This window comes from Aplidium turbinatum, chromosome 8 (genome assembly GCF_918807975.1).
Source record: "Aplidium turbinatum chromosome 8, kaAplTurb1.1, whole genome shotgun sequence".
In the NCBI taxonomy this organism is placed as follows: Eukaryota; Metazoa; Chordata; class Ascidiacea; order Aplousobranchia; family Polyclinidae; genus Aplidium; species Aplidium turbinatum.
The window spans coordinates 16077363-16096676 of record NC_137479.1 but is presented as its reverse complement, the minus strand read 5'-3'; the positions used below and the strand labels follow the sequence as shown (position 1 = coordinate 16096676).

General features: G+C 38.0%; 1 protein-coding gene across 1 annotated transcript; it reads right to left on the bottom strand.

Annotated features, from left to right (window-relative positions):
* Window positions 1-4657: 4657 nt before the first annotated feature.
* On the bottom strand, window positions 4658-18828 carry LOC145775712 (small ribosomal subunit protein eS27-like). Its single transcript, XM_082587065.1, has 4 exons — window positions 18707-18828; window positions 18448-18556; window positions 6285-6395; window positions 4658-4798 (listed from the first exon to the last, which is right to left on the bottom strand). The coding sequence occupies exons 1-4, from the start codon at window positions 18710-18712 to the stop codon at window positions 4770-4772; spliced, it is 255 nt and encodes an 84-aa protein (XP_082443191.1). The 5' UTR covers window positions 18713-18828; the 3' UTR covers window positions 4658-4769.
* Window positions 18829-19314: the final 486 nt, after the last annotated feature.

Below are 19314 nucleotides of genomic sequence, written 5' to 3'. Positions count from 1 at the left end.
TGTTTTACATTCTATTGTGTAACATCTTGTTTGCTGCCCATTGTCAAATCGGTTCAAAGTTTGTTCTAAAATTTTTTGTTTCAAATTCAATTGTTTTTTTTAACTTTTCTGCATTAGCGTGTGTTGTATCGGTATAAATCAATTTAATTAAACCAGCGCAAGAGTTTTTAATGATAAATTACTTAGTTTTTGACATAAAAATCGAACGTTGGCCAGCACTCAAGCCTAGTCAGTTTTTAAGCAGGACTGCCAGACAAGTTTGGATCAATCGCACTTAGCCTAAATCGACAAAAATTGTTTTTTTTTTCTTGCTTTTATTTCAATGCGAAGTGTTTGATTTTTTTTATTTGAATTTAAATTTTGTTGCTTTATGTCAGTGGAAAAGTGACAAAAAGTGTCATAAATTGTTATTTTGGGCTCAAACTTTGTAATAATACGTCGCCTGGATTTGATTTGTTAAATTTCATCTGAAGAAAACATTATTGACCTATTGTGTTATTCGGTTACACTCAATTATTTCTCATTTACATTCTATTCAATTTGTTTGTCAAATTATACGGCCTACCTTTTTTAAAACTGTGATTATTTTTGTATTGTAATGTTTTTACTCGTAGCCTTGTACTATTTATTGGCTTGAACTTTTCTTGGTTGCACTGAAGTTTAAACGCCCTTGCTACAAGAGTTTATTGATTTCAAAAGTTTTTCCTATTTTTAATCACCTGGAATAAAGTTTATATTTGAATAAAACCACAGGACTTCACTTGAGGATCGCAGCAGCGCATGATTTCTTTTCTTTCATTAATACTGTATTAGGGAACGTTCAAATATTACGTAACGCCTTCGAGGGGGAGGGGGGGTTTATGCAAAGCGTTACGTTAGCGTCACATTGGGGGGGAGGGGGTTCAAGCAAAACGTTACGTAACGCTTTCGAGTACGGAACGGTAGTTTTTTGTGCTGAATTCGTACTGAAAAAGCGTTACATGGGGGAGGGGGGGATTGAAAAAAGCGTTACGTTGGTGTTACATGGGGAGGGGGGGGTCAAAAATTCGGAAAAAAAGCGTTACGTAATATTTGAACGTTCCCTTACTGAACATCAGCCTATCTTCCTTTTATATCTTAAATTTTTCTGAAGGTGTTGCGACCGTGCCAAATTTCTTTCAAATCAATAACTTACTTCGGTCTCAAGCACGTTTTAACGTTCGCGTTTTGTCGCTTCTACCCTTTTCTCGACCTTTGCTATGTTGACGTGTATTGTTTTGATATGATGGTCAGAAATAAAAACAACTGAACTGAACGTAATTTGCCGATGCTTGACATTTGTCACATTAAGAACTGGGAAGCAGCTGACTCGATGACTGATATAGTCCTTCGCTGCTTCCTGTCTGTTGTGGTATTTAGATAGCTATGGTACTATTTTATTCGTATTGTGTATAATTGTACCGTACTATTGTCGCAACAGACAAAATAAAAGGTTTCTCTCTCTCTCTATAAGTTATCATCGGTCATTATCCTGAAGTAACCTCTGATTACGAAATCTGTATTATGTAACGTGTATTCTAGGTCATTTAATTGCTACGTGCAGATCTGGAGTCTTCTTTAAACTTGCTTGTTTACGCCGCTCAGTGCAACGTGACCGAACGATGAGTTCGTGTGATGCAACATTACGTAACCTTCTCGAAGTTACTAGACCGAACCAGGGATATCTAAAGAAGGGGATACGAAGGCTTTTATTACGTCTGACAATAGAAGGGCTTTTGTTTATCGTAAATAATCTGTGTTAATCGTAAAATGACAATTGGCACCGATAGTAGTTTAATAAATCTTGTTATGATAACTTGCATTGCGCTATTAACATCAGGCCTGGATATTCACAGCGTGCTCGTGGTTGCTTGTTAATTCAACTACCCATATACTTGCTTTACATCTAGCCTCCTGCAAAGGCTTTGTTATAAAAAACAGCTTAATGGCAACTTTTCAACCGTCTTTGTAAACAAGTATTCTTTAAATATGCTCTACGTAACATTTGCTAACTGTCTTCTGTAGCTCATTGTACCAGCTGCACTACAAAACTTTCTACGATTTTAAAAAGAACCACATGTTTAAAGCACTACAAACTACCGCCCTGGTAGTGTCATGTGAATAAGGCAATCGCTGCGAGCCTTCATATCCCCTTCTCTAGATATCCCTGGACCGAACAAACCTTTTATAAATAGTGGTGTAATTTGCGTAATGATTATGATGGGAGTTGTATTATGATGAGCTAATTATTATGATGAGGTGGTTATGAGAGATCATTGCTGTAATAGTAGCAGTTGGTAATAGAAGCAAAGACTATTGTTGATCAAAAGTTGAAGTATTGAATACGAGTAAAGCAAAGTTGATGCTAACATAACTTCTGATTGAAATTAGAATCGTATGAGAAGCTGTGAGTGGATTACGTTAAACTTGATCAATAGTCGCAAGCATTGGAATCTATTGCTGTTACAAAGTTTACTGTTACTTTGATTAATTGTTGGAAGTGGTGAACCATTCGTTGGAGTCCTTCAAGCGTTTTTATATATCATCTCACCAGTAGAACTATCCGTGAATTTAATTGACTGCTTTTCGGTTATAACCCATTAAACTACGTCATTGAACCTTTCCAAGTCTTTTCCTGGTAAGAGATAGAAAGAAATCGTGACAGTGTGTAGAAAGAAATCGTGACCGTGTGTTCAAATCAATTGAACACACGGTTTAGTTTTTTGCGAAATCTGCATAACCTAACACCTGCGCAGATCCAAGAAAGTGCTGACAGACTATCAGAAGTAAATTCCCAGGATTTGGAACACGGATTGGAAGATGAACTAAATCAGTTTTCATAATTCGTAAAGCACATTGCTATTGATTGCTACTCTCCAGAACTCAACTATTTCACTTTGATTACAGAAAACAATATTGACACCACGTTTCCTAACATTGACAATTTGTTGCAAAATTATCTATGTATGATGGAAACTAATAATTGTACTGGAGAGAGATCATTTTCAAAATTGAAGTTGAATAAAAACTATTTGCGAAACACGATGGGACAAGAGCGGCTACACTACGGTATGTAAATCTTTTGAATATTGAAAATGACATTCTGAAGTCACTGAACTCATCTGAAATAATTGCCAAATTTGCAGAGATCAAAATGCGTCGAAAAGACCTGTGAATGATATTGTTGAAGTTCTATATTTCTCCTTGCAAATAAAACATTACATTAGACTTTTGTTGTTGTAGCCTAGAATGTAGATCAAATCTATAAAATATTCAATTAATTCCCGGGTGTTATCTATATATCTGGTCACAACGGTAAACCATAATCTCTTGGTGGGAAAATTGTAACATAAAATTCCGGAATCCGTTCGTCTGTATGTAATGACCGAAAGAAACACTCTTTTGAAAACGTCTATTCAAGAATTGTATTTCTGTAAAATTAGCCTCAAGGCTGTCGAAATTGCGACGCAACACCGTACGCCACTAAAACTTGTCACTACAATACAAATTACTGAGATAAAGACGGAAATTTCGTCCAGCTGGCAAGCACTAAGCAAACAGTTAAATATGCGATCAACTCCTCAAGCAACAATTTTAAAATGTCGAGAATAGATTGCAATCTTCCAAACGCACGTAAACATCTTGTGTGACGTAATAATGATAAGCATTATAAAGCTATTCCAGCACCTGTTGGCTTTGGCTTACACCATATCTCGTAATTCAAGATTTAACGATGATGTAATGTTTCAACAGGTGATGCAATCTTTGCCAATAATCTATTACGTCAGACGCCAAGATTCAGTAGACCTGAACGGTTTTATGTGACGTTTGATTTGTACAGATATTGTCCGGAACAATATCAAATCAATCTGCTACAGGCCCGCACTTGGTTAATCCGGCACTGCTTCTCCCGGACTACTACAGTAGCCTAGTCAGAAAACCAGTTAAAGTTAGTCCGCCCCAATAGCTCCGTAGTTGAAGTGCCCGATTTTGTGCAGAAAGAAACGGCTGGCTCGGCTTTTTTTTCGATTGAAAAATGCACTTGGACTGCTCTCTACTTAGCGGCACCAAGTGGATAAAAAATGCAGACAAGACTGCCAGAATCGAACACTTTTGTCACTCGGTTCAAAGTTTTTACAAGTGCTGCCAAACTACCGGGAATAACCTTTCACAGTCCGAAGGTGGAGTTGCATAACTAAACAGGGCCAAATTTTTCCTTAGCTTTGCATGATTTTTTCCATGACAATTGTTATGGTCATTCAGTATAAAGACGCCGTGTAACAAAAGTTTTGTCAAATTTTATTTTGATGAAAATCTTTGGTACATTTAACATCGACAAAGTTTTATTTAACCGTACCAATATCTTTGCGGAGTGAAAATTTGTATTTCAAAAAGACAGTCTTTGGGGATTTGAGCCATGATTTTAGCCGTTTTCATCTAGGTTTTGTTACTGATGCCTTAGCAGTTCATTTTAACTCAAATGCTGTGAGCAAAATTTTGAAGTTCTGACTTCTGAGCATGCTGCATATAATCTGCAAACGTTTGTTGGACGGTAAACTTACAAACGAAAACGAGATGTCACTTCCGTCACACTAACAAAAACCCAAGCTTCTGCACTGTGTAACATCACATCACTCCGTTTTCACCCACTACATCAGCCTTTTATTACGCAAACATTTACAGAGTAAAAAGCTGTGAGCCTTTTTCCCGAGAAAGGCGTTCGGTAACGGATGAAGGACGTTGCGCAAAAGTCAGTGTTGTTTTCTTCTAAACGAACAACCTGAACACATGATCATTCGGTAATTATTTCAACAATGATAATGGTAATGTGTGAAAGGAAGATGGAGGAGTCGCTGCAGACAACTGGTAGACCCTGATGTTTCGGGATAAAGACCAGGCTTCTTTGAAGCAAAATGGATGAATGATATTTTAACAAAAACAATAGGAAATCAACAACAGGAAATCATCTAGTCGATAAAAGCGACAAACCATAAACGTTTTTAAGACGTACCGGAGGCCAAAATATGTTATGAAATTGTTAACATGCATAATTGCATAATGTAATCTACTGTAGTGAGATAATGGTGGCATCATTTACGAGCAAACTGTTAAGTCAAGACGTTTTATATTACAGTAACTGAATAATCGGTTTAGGTTTAAAAAGCAACGGTAGCAAAGTAAATTACTACCAACAACTAACCTTCTGGTGACTATTTACTAGGTTACCTCCTGATGTTAAAGATGATAACTAGACTTTTGTATTTCCGACGTTTCGTCAGTCAGCACGACTGACTTTATCAAGATAGCTAAAACAGGTTAACACAATGTCACAATCAATGTGCGAGGTCTCGCGACGGGCTGCCTTGTATCTTGATCGAGCGTGCTGTTTTGATTGTAAAATTCTTATGCTATAGGTTATCATCGGTTATTGTCCTCTAGTAACCTTTGATTGCGAGATCTCTATTATGTAACGTATTTCCAGAATCTTCTGTAAGCATGCTAATCTGGAATGTTCTGTTGTTTTTCACAATTGCCGAGTGAAGTTTGCCATGACGTCATACGGATGTTTACCAGTAGATCTGTGATTGCAAAATCTTAATTATGTAACGTGTTTTCTAGATTATTCTACTGCTACGTGCAGATCTAGAAGCTTCTTTAAACCTGCTATAAATAGTGGTGTGAATTTATGAGTTTATTATAATGAGTTGTGGATTGGTAAAAGGTGCAGAAATTATTGTTGATTGAGATTTGAAGTAATTGAATACAAGTAGATGAGAATTGGTGCTGATATAAATTGTGTTTGAAATTAGAGTCATTTGAGAAGCAGTTCGTTAAAGTCCTTCAAGAATTTTCATTATCATTACATCAGTAGAAATATTCGACATTTAATTGACTGCCTTTCGGTAATATCCCATTAAACTACGTCATTGAACCTTTCCAAGTCTCTTTCCTGGTAAGAGATAGAAAGAAACAACCTGTTCAGCAACGATGGCACAACACAAAAACATACTGATAAAATGAATAAAGTAAAGCAGCAAGAATCTGATTGTTTTTGTGTTGTGCCATCGTTGCTGAACAGGTTGTGTTAACTTGTTTTAGCCACCTTGATAAAGTCAGTCGTGCTGACTGACGAAACGTCGGAAATACAAAAAGCTAGTTATCATCTTTAACATCAGGAGGTAACCTAGCAAATAGTCACCAGAAGAACGCAAGTTACTTTAATTATCAAATGCCTGGTGAACAGTCTCTCTCTGGTTTTAACTAACCTTCTGTTAATCTCGCCTTTCCACCGGTAGGTTGGCATAAAACAGTCGAACAACCAACACATAAAACTACGGTTTGTGCATGACTGAACATTGTTGTTATTCTGTAGCAACCTGAAAAAGAAAACAGAGTGGCAGGTTGCATATAAAAATTGCGCTGTGCATTTCGTGCCCTATCACTTTTCGTTACAGGGCAGTCATCTGCTCAAAACACCTACACATGTTTTGAATATCTGGCTACATATATAGCAATCAATTGTGATTATTGTAGCCAGATATATCAATTTGCACCGAGCCCCAAACAGCGAACTACCTTCTTGTTTGCCCTCGGCTTACCACCTGGTGAAGTAGGTGGGACCCGTCAGTGTATAAGGGAATGTTCAAATATTACGTAACGCCTTCGAGGGGGAGGGGGGGTTTATGCAAAGCGTTACGTTAGCGTTACATCGGGGGGGAGGGGGTTCAAGCAAAACGTTACGTAACGCTTTCGAATACGGAATGGTAGTTTTTTATGCTAAATTCGTAGTGAAAAAGCGTTACATGGGGGAGGGGGGGATTGAAAAAAGCGTTATGTTGGCGTTACATGGGGGAGGGGGGTCAAATATTCGGAAAAAAAGCGTTACGTAATATTTGAACGTTCCCTAACTCCGTTGCGGAAGAATGTGTCAATCTGTGGTGTATTAACGAACTTTAGAAGACTCGATGGAACAGTGGTTCTCAACCTGGGGTCCGTGAGAAAGCATTTGGGGGTGCGGAATTGCCTTAATGAATTTTGGAAAAATAAGATCTTTTTACTTTTATTTTTCTCATTAAATTTGCTTACGTTGAAAAAGTTTCGGCATAGCACTTTGGGTCACCTTAATATTCAAATACTGCTGACATCCCTTGAACAATTCATTTCTTTATTTGAGCAACTGTTTAACATGATCTTTGCCGCAGGAGTCATAGCGGCAATGCAATATGACACAGTAGGCTACAGTAGTTTAGTAGCATAATTATAACAATAGTCAATACTGTAGTATGTTAATTGAGTTTCAGGCTAAATTTAGGTAGGGGTCCGCAGAATTAATAATTTGTCTAAAGCGGTCCTTAACAAAAAGGTTGGGAACCACTGCAATAGAAGAAATTGCGATTATTCACTAAAATTTCTAATAGGCTGTTTTACTCTTATTGGTATCAGAAGGTTTTCAAAAATAGTAAATCGGTAATACCCACAAAAGCACAGCATGCGCTGGTGGTAGCCCTTTTTATTTCTGAGGATCTTTTTGCTGGCAGCGCTAACATTACAATATTCTATACTTTTTTACGGTAGTCTCGCTTAATAACCGGGGGACGATTCTCTGCCACTCCTATACATTCAGTAATTTCGGACCAGACCAAATTGGGTTTAATATGCGGGTGGACCTATCCACTATAGGCTTACTAACCGGGACTACTGCATCAATAGTTTACGGCAATATCAGGACTTTAAACTCCTTTATTTTTCCGGCGACCAAGCATGGCGTACCAGGGCTTTTTCAATACGCCAAATTCTTGCGCCAAGTCGTAATAATAAAAGATCGCATTTTAAAAATGTATTAGCATCGTAAACAAACAAACTGAAAAAATCGATAGAAATAGAACAAAGCCGAAGTTGCTGATCGCAGTTTCCCCTTTACCGCAAACATTTCAAAATAGGGTTGATCGGAGTTTCCGCAAACATTTTAAAATTTCTGGTAATGATGCTAAGAGTTTTTGTTTGTTTGCAGAAAACTTTAAAATGTTTGCAAAAACTGCAATCAGCGACTTCAGCTTTTTTTATTTTATTTCTTGATTTTTTCAAGGTACGAACTGACGGTACGAATTGTTCATGGTACAATTTAGGTTGCATCTCATCCGATCTACCTAGGTCATGAAGACTGCATAGGCTGATCACATGTTTGTTTAGCAATAAGTAACTCGCAGTTGAAAAAATGTGATTTTGTTTGTATCTCCATTTGCAAAGTAAACAACGCTTATGCTGCTAAAAGAGTAACTTAATTGCAAGCGGATTATGCTGGTTTTAAAATACACCGTGGAGTAAACTTTAAACAGAAACATTGCCATTGTTTAGAGCTCGACCGATATCACTTTTTCAGGCTGATGCCGATATTTATGAAACTTTTAGGCCGAAAAATTTGTTACCAACAAAGATATTAAGCAACAAACCAGTCCAAGATAGTTTATGCATTGGTTGCTGTAATTGAAAAATCATTCTTAACACTAATCACAAAAAAACACCAAACAAAAAAGAAACAACCAAATGCAATAGCCCACTGTTTTGTGTTCAATTTAATAATTAAAGTTCAACAGTTTCAAATTGTAGTTTAAAAAACATAGTTTCTTAGCATTGATGCCAAGAAGAGAACATCTTTTGTCATCGTAAATCAGTCCATCAAGACAGGAGTTTCTGCTAGGATTCGCACAAAGACCGGTGTCACCCCACTAGCCCGATAAACAGAAGCACAACCAGGCAGACCAATTAAAGAGGCAGCTAGAAAAGCGCCCTTTCTCGTGCACAAAACAAGACATTTAAAAGCATACCCAGTACCTACGTGCTGCGTGCAAAAATGGATTGTGTGCAGCCGCTTGCACGTAATTAAAACGAGAGAGTATAATTGTGCAATTGACCAACTTGTGTTTCTTTTAAAAGCATGTATGACTGGTTTTAAGTTTGCTTTTGCTGGCCATGTTTATCAGTGAAAAATAGCTGATACAATATTAAACTGCGCCCTTTTGAGGCAAATTTTTAATTTCAATCGGGGGGATATCTAAATATCTGTGTATGCCTGAAAAATGAAGGCATGCAAAAAAAATTTTTTTTGGTCAATGTTTAGACCCTGCTGTCGGCCCCGGAACATTTGCAGTAGGGTGGCCCTTAAAAATCATTTTTCTGAAATTTACTGCTCCAAACCCTTAAAAAGGTTTGTCCTTACAAAAAATGAGGTCTTGCAAAAAAATTTTAGATTTGAAGGTAATTTAGAGGGTGCACAAGACCCCTCAAGTTCCGCATCCCCCCAAAAATGCAAAATTTGGATATCTCGAAAACTGCTTGAGCTAGAAATGTGCTTTTGGTGTCTAAAGATGCAGAAGACAAGGTTTTCTATATGCTTTCTGAACATTGAATATGCCTATCTTGAGTAGAACAGTACAGTAATTTTGAAAAAAACTACTTTTTAGGGGTTTTGCGTGTAAGATTCATAGTTAAACAATAGTGCAGACCAAAAACCACAATTTTACAATTTACCTTTCTAACCTGTTAAATTGTGATGTTACAAGTAAACAAATAGAACATTGCAAACATGTGTTTTAGGGTAGTAGGGTGGTCCTCACACAAATAACAAGGTCGGGTAAGGTGGTCCTTACGAGAAAATGCATGTAAATTCTGAGATTCGGTAATTTGTTTTTGAAAAAGGCTACAAAAGCACTTGTTGTAATCAAAAATAGGAAATCAATGCGCAATAAACTATATGATACAAAGCATAAGCTTAGCATTATGAAAAATTATTGGGCTTTATCGGAATATCAATCACTGACGGCAAAATTGAAAATCACATAGTTTTTCTGTCCGCATTGTAAATTGTTTGCCAACACATGCTTGTCAGCTAAAGTGGCTTTATTGCAGTTTGGAAATCGTTTCCGAAGGTCTGCAACCACCTGCATCAGATACTGAACCTGTTCTTCATTGTGAGTGAGGATGCGGTTATTATTCCTCTATGAAAGCTACACCTCGCTCAGCGTGGTCATCTGTGACAGTTAGAGTGTTTACTATGTTTGATGCCTCACAGTAACCATCACAGATTGCCCAGGTTTCTGGATCCTGTTCCAAAAACTCAGTTGATATGTCCAGTTTTTTGAACAGTGACAATGACCCCTTAATGACCTGGTCAGACAACTCCAGTCGATCAGTCATTGCAAAATTGATTGTCCGTCGTTAAGGGGCATCCTCAGTTTCTTCCCGCTCTTGTATTGCTTTAACCATGAGTCTTTAGGTTTGGGCCGATACAGAACGATGAAAAAAGGCAAGGGCAGCTAGTTCTTCAGACAGATACCACAGGTGGGAGGAAAACGTGGATAATACAGCATTCGACACTGCAGTGTTAATGCTGGAATATGTTTTAAAAGACTTCAAAAGATTTAGATCGTTATTCGGGGCTGCAGCAGGAGATTCTATCTATGCCTTAAGGTACAATTTTGTAGCAAAAATACACATCTGCAAGAGCCCACTCCTTTCTCTTCTGCAAGTTTGAACTGGTCATAAAACATCCAAACTTTTAATGAGTACAAAATCTTCGACATCCATCTAGCATGATGCATTGGGCCAGGAATTATAAAATGAACACCTCTCGGAGGAATAGCTCCCATAAAAATTAATGAGAGCTCTATAAATTCTCTGTTATCATCATCATCACGTAAATCTTTTCTTTCCTTCAAAGATTTTTCAGCCCAAGCTATTATAGATCCACATCGATGACTGTGTCAGCTATTTCTTTGTTTTCAGCTATTGTGGTGAACCCCGTCTTGCCTATAAACTCCCAGCGTGTTTGAAATCTTTTAAATACCAGAACATCTGGTGAAGCAGTGCTTCTCATGATTGTGGTAATAGCTGTTTGTACTAGCAGCTCATGAATATTATGGCAGCATGCTAGATACAATAGATCTTTTTGCAGCTCTTGTTCAATGAGGACACATGAGCCAAGCTTTCGCCCTGTGTTGGAAGCAGTAGTGTCAAATGATAATGCAATCACTTGTTCTTTTAGGCCCCATTCATTGAGAGCTTCTACAGCAGTTTTTGCTTGTTTTGACCCTGTTCTGTTTGGCAATTTTGCTACTTGCAGCAGCTGAGAAACCCCATTACCAGTTACAATAATCGGGAAGCAGTCGACATGCTGTTTGGTTGTTAAGTCTCTGAGAAGCTTTCCATCCCAGTTGACAACCACAGGAACATTAGCTCGGAACTCAGCTTTAAGTTTTACATGAATTTTATGAAGTTTTACATTAGCTCGGAACTCAGCTAGACTTAGGGACATGTATACAGTACTTACAGGTTGTTAAAGGTTATGAACATTGTGTATCTGATTCCCAGGTTGCTGGATTTCTAGTCATTTTAAACAGTGCTATTTGTTTACTTGTAACATCACAATTTAACAGGTTAGAATGGTAAATTGTGGTTTTAGGTCTGCACTATTGTTTAACTATGAATCTTACACGCAAAACCCCTAAAAAGTAGTTTTTTCAAAATTACTGCTTTTCTACTCAAGACAGGCATATTCAATGTTCAGAAAGCATATAGAAAACCTTGTCTTCTGCATCTTTAGACACCAAAAGCACATCTCTAACTCAAGCGGTTTCCGAGATATCCAAATTTTGCATTTTTGGGGGGATGCGGAACTTGAGGGGTCTTGTGCACCCTCTAAATTATCTTCAAATTTAAAATTTTTTTGCAAGACCTCATTTTTTGTAAGGACAAAACTTTTTAAGGGTTTGGAGCAGTAAATTTCAGAAAAATAATTTTTAAGGGCCACCCTAATTTGCAGGTTACCAGAATTTTGAAATCCTCATAAAATTTTAATCTTTTGTGCTAGGTATGGCATGTTGGTATTCATTTTTATTGTTTTTGGATAATTAATCCATTTATTAAGTTTACAGACAAATTTAGACATGTTTTAAAATTTTAATTTTTGCAACGATGACATATTTCCATGCATTTTATGTAAATTTTTGTGGTTTCTGAAGGTTATGATAGTAGCAAATTGGATTTACTGGTTCACATTCTGAAATAACATAAATAGACTCATTAGTTAAACATTTTTAACAAAAACAATAGCTAAGGAAGTCCAGACTTTCTGGCTGCTATAGATGCAGATGAATACATGTTGATGATGTCTTCGTAGAGTTGATTGTGCAGTTGTTGATGTTGTGGAATTCATAAATTGAAATGTACAGAGATAGAGAAAATATCTGAGTACATTCAAACGAAGCGAAAGTTCGGATGTTTTCAATGACTCATACTTTCCTATTTCTAAAGGATCATCCTTTTTGAAGATTGTTATGCCATTCTTACACTCAGCTAATACAATACATTCAATAGAATAAGTCAGGTAGGTATATTTTGTAGTATCCTGGAAGGTAAAATCGGAATCAAGTTAATGGATGGAGAAACAGCATACATACCTACATGCCTGTGATGTAATTTGTTACACAAATAAGAATTATAATATGCATACTATTTTTTCATCTGAACTTCCTTAGCCATTGTTTTTGTTAAAATGTTCAACTATATAATGAGTCTATTTATATTGCTTCAGAATGTACCAGAACCAGTAAATCCAACTTGCTAGTATCATAACCTTCAGAAACCACAGAAATTTACATAAAATGCAAGAAAATATGTCATCGTTGCAAAAATTAAAATTTTAAAACATGTCTAAATTTGTCTGTAAACTTAATAAATGGATTATTTATCCAAAAACAATAGAAATGAATACCAACATGCCATACCTAGCACAAAAGATTAAGATTTTATGAGGATTTCAAAATTCCGGTATCCTGCAAATGTTCCGGGGCCGACAGCAGGGTCTAAACATTGACCAAAAAAAATTTTTTTTTGCATGCCTTCATTTTTCAGGCATACACAGATATTTAGATATCCCCCTGATTGAAATTAAAAATTTGCCCCAAAAGGGCGCAGCTTAATACAATATATCGGCTACTCCTGATATCGCTTGACCGATATATCGGTTGAGCTTGGATGCAACCAAATTCATACCATGAACAATTCGTACCGTCAGTTCGTACCTTTTAAAATGTTTGCAGAAACTCCGATCAACACTAAACCCTATCCCATTTAAAATGTTTGCGGAAACTGCGATCAGCGACTTCGGCAAACTCTTAGGATCATTACCGGAAATTTTAAAATGTTTGCAAAAACTGCGGAAAAACGAAAACTGCGATTTAAGCGACTTCGGTTTTGTTCTATTTTTTTCTCTAGATCTTTTCAGTTTGTTTGTTTGCGGAAACACTCTAAACCCTAACTCTTTTAAAATGTTTGCAGAAACTCCGATCAACTCTAACCCTTTTAAAATGTTCGCAGAAACTGCGATCAGCGACTTCAGCAAACTCTTAGGATCATTACCGGAAATTTTAAAACGTTTGTGGGAACTGCGGAAAAACGGAAACTGCGATCAGCAATGTTTTAATTTTTTCTCTTGATCTTTACAGTTTGTTTGTTTGCGAATACCGATAGCATACCTAACCGATACTCCGATGCCCTAACTGTTTTAAAATGTTTGTGAAAACTGCGATCAGCGACTTCAGCTTTTAATTTTTTCACTTGATCTTTTCAAGGTACGAGCTGACGGTACGAATTAGGTTGCACCCGTTGAGCTTTACCGTTGTCATTACGATACGATTGTGCACATGACTGAGTGCAAAAACAACCCAGCGAGCAAATCAGAGATATTTACAATGTCTGCAATTGTTAAATAAAGGCAGTGGTTATTTGACTGGCGCCGGTCTTTTAATCTAAAACACTATTTGACCGACATGACGTAACTTAATTTTTCTTTTCTCTTCTCTTTCAAAGCAAAAGACAAGAGAAAAGCAAATGAAAAAAGTGCCTATATAACTTCTAAATTCAACAGTTTTTTTTTCAGCTGAATCTGTGGCGCGTGCGATATTTGACTGGCTGGGATTCCAAAGGATGTGAGTTCGATATAATACTACATAGCAGCGCTTTCTTTTAAACTTAATTGCCTGCTAAAAAACACTGCCTAAAAGTAAACTGAACATATAAAAGATTGGCTACTGAAATTAAAAATTCACCACAAAAATGCAGTAGCCTAACGAATATTTGGGTTAGAATTAAGTTTTTAAAAAACGCTTCCGGGTAGTATCGAACTCACATCCTTTGGAATACCAACCTGACAAATATCGCATGCGCCACTGATTCAGCTGAAAAAGCAGTCTTCGAAATTTGCCTTGATGATTGCCGACGCAGACGAATGAATAGCACATTAGCGTCGGCAATAAAAGTGCTGAGGCCACACGAGCGGCTGTAAGGTTAGGGTTAGACATTCCTCCCAGTCATTATGCCACAGCCATAGATTTGTTCCTTAGTCAACACCCTGATTGAGCTCTGCGAAAGAGGCGTGTGGATGGGTATCAAAGCATGAAAGCCGCAAAACGTGAACGCTCCATTGCAAACGGCAAAGACAGTGTAGATGACCAGCCAAGCGATGACGCGACAACCTCATCCTCCGATACAGCAGTTGATGATTCCGATTCTGGCAGCTAGTTCTTAAACAAACAGACTTTGTGTTGCTCGGGTCTGCTACTATTCGGTGAGTCCGATCCGGTGAGTTCCTAACCTCTAACCCTTAACCGGCAATGATAATTAGGCTACGGTACCCGATAATTTTAAAAAAATCCCCCGTTAAGGGATCGGACTCACCGAAACGGGCCATTCCGGTGTTGCTCGCAGTTGTGCCGAAATTATGTTAGTGTAGTGTACTATAAACGTAAATCGAGGCAATCTTCTCGCAGGGAGCTATTAATTTAGTACTGGTACCTGGTTGAGCAATTAACGTTATTTTATGATAATTCAACGCCGCTAGATGTCGAATTAATGTAAAACAAACCTTAATTTCTCACTGGGCATTGTTGTTACGCAATATAACCCGCCGAGAAAATTAAATCGATTTGTGCTGACTCGAACGTTGAATCAACCCAAAATTAACTTTCTTTCCCGCCGTGAGTTACTTAACGTGAATTACCGTACCAGCGTGCGTAATCACGTTGCTCGCTTCATCGCTACGGTACTTTTGGTATTATTAAATCACAACAAATCAAGGGTAAGCGGTGTCGAACTATGAGCGGTGTCGAACTATATTTTGGAACGCCCAGCCAGTGCTCCTCACCACTCGGCTATGCAGCCGACTACTAGGCTTCTAGACGGCTATAGACTACACTCTACACTATACAGGCTTATGGGTAATTCGACGTTACTTCTAGGTAATTCAATGCTACTTATGGTGCCTATGGGTAATTCGACGCGACTTATGGGGCTTATGGGTAATTCGACGCGACTTACGAGGCTTATGGGTAATTCGACGCGACTTATGGGGCTTATGGGTAATTCGACGCGACTTATGGGGCTTATGGGTAATTCGACGCGACTTATGGGGCTTATGGGTAATTCGACGCGACTTATGGTGCTTATGGGTAATTCGTGGGACCCCGCTGATCGCAGTTTCCGCAAACATTTTTCCGCAGTTTCCGCTAACCTTTACCCTAACTCTAACCATAGAGTAATCTATGCTTTAAGAGTCTAACCCTAAACCTCGCTGATCGCAGTTTCCGCATACATTTTTCCGCAGTTTCTGCTTACCCTAACTCTAACCATCGAGTAATCTATGCTCTCTAACCCTAACCCTCGCTGATCGCAGTTTCCTCAAATATTTTTCTGCAGTTTCCGCTAAACCTAGCCCTCGAGTTGTTTGCGAAAACTCAGATCAGCAACTTCGGCTTTGTGCTATTAAACTGCGATCAGCAACTTCGGCTTTTTTTAATTTTTTCTCTCGATCTTTTCAGGGTACGAACTGTTCAGGGTACAAACTAGGTTGCACCCGTGATAGACTACTCTAGCATATTTTTCGCTTCTTTTTTTACACGTTTTGATAAAATCTTTTCGTAATAAAGTTCACAGCAATTGCCGAAGCAATTTCAACTTTTGCCGTTTGGCCTCGGCAACGTTTTTGCCGAAGTAAAAATATGCTAATTTCGAAGACTGAAAAAACTGTAAAATTTAGAATATAAGCACTTTTTTTCATTTGCTCTTCTCTCGTCTTTTGCTTTGAGAGAGTAAAAGAAAAATTAAATTACGTCATGCCGGTCAAATAGTGTTTTAGATTAAAAGACCGGCGCCGGTCAAATAGCCACTGCCTTAAATGGGTGCAACCTAGTTTGTACCCTGAAAAGATTGAGAAAAAAAATTCCAAAAAGCCGAAGTCGCTGATCGCAGTTTAACAGCACAAAGTCGAAGTCGCTGATCGGAGTTTCTGCAAACAACTCGAGGGTTAGGGCTAGTGGGTGGAAACTGCGGAAAAATATTTGCAAAAACTGCGATCAGCGAGGGTTAGAGAGCATAGATTACTCGATGGTTAAAGTTAGGATAAGGGGAAACTGCAGAAAAATGTTTGCGGAAACTGCGATCAGCGAGGGTTAGAGCATAGATTAGAGCTTTACCGATATTACTTTTTCAGGCCGATACCGATATTTATGAAAGCTTTAGGCCGATACCGATATATATCAGCTACAAAAAATTTGTTACCAACAAAGTTATTAAGCAACAAACCAGTCCAAGAAAGTTTATGTTTGGAAGGCTTTTTAAAATTTCAGTGAAGGCTTTCATCAGACCAACAAGTGCGCTTAAAGAGTCAAAGCGCCGTGTAGCTGCAATACGCCGCATAACTGATTAACTTCCACCGAACGAGGTTGTGTGGCTTCTTGCGTCACAATGCTCTGGACACGAGTCGGAAAACTTCGACAATGACGCTACACGGGGCGCTACTATTTTCTTCTGTGCAAAGTTTCACTAGGCTTTTTTTTTGGGGTTTATTTTTGCAACTTCTACAATGACGCTACTATTTTCTTCTGTGCAAAGTTTCACTAGGCTTTTTTTTGGGTTTATTTTTGCAACTTTTACAATGACGCTACTATTTTCTTCTGTGCAAAGTTTCATTCGGCTTTTTTATTGGGTTTATTTTTGCATGTCATGTGAGCGAAAGTTAATTTTCCCTGGGCCATTTCTTTCTTACTGTAATACCAAAACTTGACAAATTTTGCTGCATCTTGCTGTGATATCTAATTTTGTAACGAATCTTGCCTTATCAACATCACTCGGAGATCAAAGCCAGACATTGTGACGTAAGACTTGAAATAAGTTGCGCGTGGTTAGTGTAGAAGTACATCAGTAGGCTACTCCCATCGATTCTTAGCGAAAAATTCACCTTTGTTACACTGATTTAATGTCATCAATCGTTGAAGCAACGTAAAACTCGAAAGTTTTCCTGCTTGAATGGAAGGTAAGGGATACAGTATTAACATTTTCTAGATGCGCGCACTAGAATGGGCGGGAAATCATATTCTCGCAATAATTGTTCGTGCTATGCAAGCACGTTTGAGCAACTTGTGATTTCTTCTAAAGACATGTATGGCTCGTTTTGAGTTTTTTTTTGCTGGCCGATGTTTATCGGCGAATATACACCCTGATATCAGCCGATATATATCGGCTGACCGATATGTCGGTCGAGCTCTAGCATAGATTACTCTAAGGTTAGGGTAAGGGTTAGCGGAAACTACGGAAAAATGTTTGCAAAAACTGCGATCAGCGAGGGTTAGAGCATAGATTAGTCTATGGTTAGAGTTAGCGGAAAGTGCAGAAAAATGTTTGCGGAAACTGCAATCAGCGAGGGTTAGCGTTAGGGTGACGGTTAGCGGAAACTGCAATCAGTGAGTTCGGCTTTGTGCTATCTTTCTCTCGATCTTTTCAGGGTACAAACTAGGTTGCATCCGCCTTAAATAAATGTAATTATACTCTGATTGAGCTTGGAATAAGACCAACAAAAATTAAGTTTTGGAAGTTGCCATACTTGCAACGCTACGTATAGGCTTCACACAGTCTACAATTAAAAACACATACTTTACCACACAATCTAATCTTTAATCATTCCATGCCACACTCATATGCATTGCAAAAATATTTTGGCAATTCTTAAAATTATTTATTTGCATCAGACCAAGCTGTCCATATCTAATACAAAACAATGAAATAATACACAAACTGCAAAGGTCAGAGAGCCACTTTGAATGTCGTTACTTCAAGAGAGCTTCAGTTTAAGAAAACATGCTAAGTGTTTTAACGGCAACTAGATCAGCGACTTCAGCTCTGTTGCATTATTTTTCTTGATCCTTACAAGGACAAAATTTGGGGACAAAGTGTTCAGGGGACGGAATAGGTTGCACCCGGTAGATCAGTAGTCCCCAATTAAGTAATGTCGCTTCGTGCAGCGATCTCAAGATGTTAAAAAAAGTCAAGAAGCAAAGGGTGACAAAACAAAAATAATAATGCAAGTGCGTGATGACCTACCAGGGCATTTTACATCCATAAAATATGAGTTTGGAGACTGTACAAGTCGCTTCTTCTTATGTTTCCGACGTTCTTCCTCCAAAGAGGGATGCAATAAGTCTTTCGCCAACTGTTTAAAAAATGCAATTAGTAAACACTCAAAATTATAAGTCGGATTTAAAGTGACTCAATGAAGATTGTGCGATTTTATATTTGATCATAGTGCAAGACTCGCACACAAAAATATCAGGAGTTTCTCCTAACGTCTATTTATTCCTACCGGCATGTTTCTTCGTTTTCTGTCCTGAGACTTGCTACGAGAAACGACCAAATTTATTTCAGAAAAAGACTGACTACGCTAATCCCACGCTTATATATCCTTGCTAGTAGCCCGGATGTATTTTTGCATAATATCGTGAAAGGAACTTTTGTGAGAAGAACTCGTAATGTGGTAGCCTATTGGATTTTCTCTGTTGGCTTTGTTTTAATTTTCTTCCCCAAAAACAATAACACCGAACGTGACGTATAGAAATAATTGGCAGCCAACCTTCGTCTCGGAGACGGCACATGATGATGATGAAAAACAATACTTGACATCTGCAATTTAATTTTCATCGATGGCACAATCGAAAGCTAAGTTTGACAAGGGTCTGACTCCGCAAACAAAGAAACTTTCAAATCAAGCAGTGCTGATTCAACTCTCGACTGTGCGCTTGTGCAACGTATCAGTGTTGAAAAGAGTGTAATTTTTGGGACTGCAACTCCACTCGGACTACGTAAAATCAGACTCCACTCCAATCCGATTTTAGCTTCCGAATCCACTCCAATATTCCAAAACGAAATTCTCAGCTAACGTTAGACCATTGCCTGATAGGCCTACTAGCCAAT

Coding starts and splice junctions, on each gene's coding strand:
- LOC145775712 (XM_082587065.1), bottom strand. Junction 6,396..18,447: donor TATGGATGTAAAATGCCCTG/GTAGGTCATCAC, acceptor TTTCTTTTTCAG/GTTGCTACAGAATAACAACA. Junction 4,799..6,284: donor AAAGGCGAGATTAACAGAAG/GTTAGTTAAAAC, acceptor TCATGTGTTCAG/GTTGTTCGTTTAGAAGAAAA.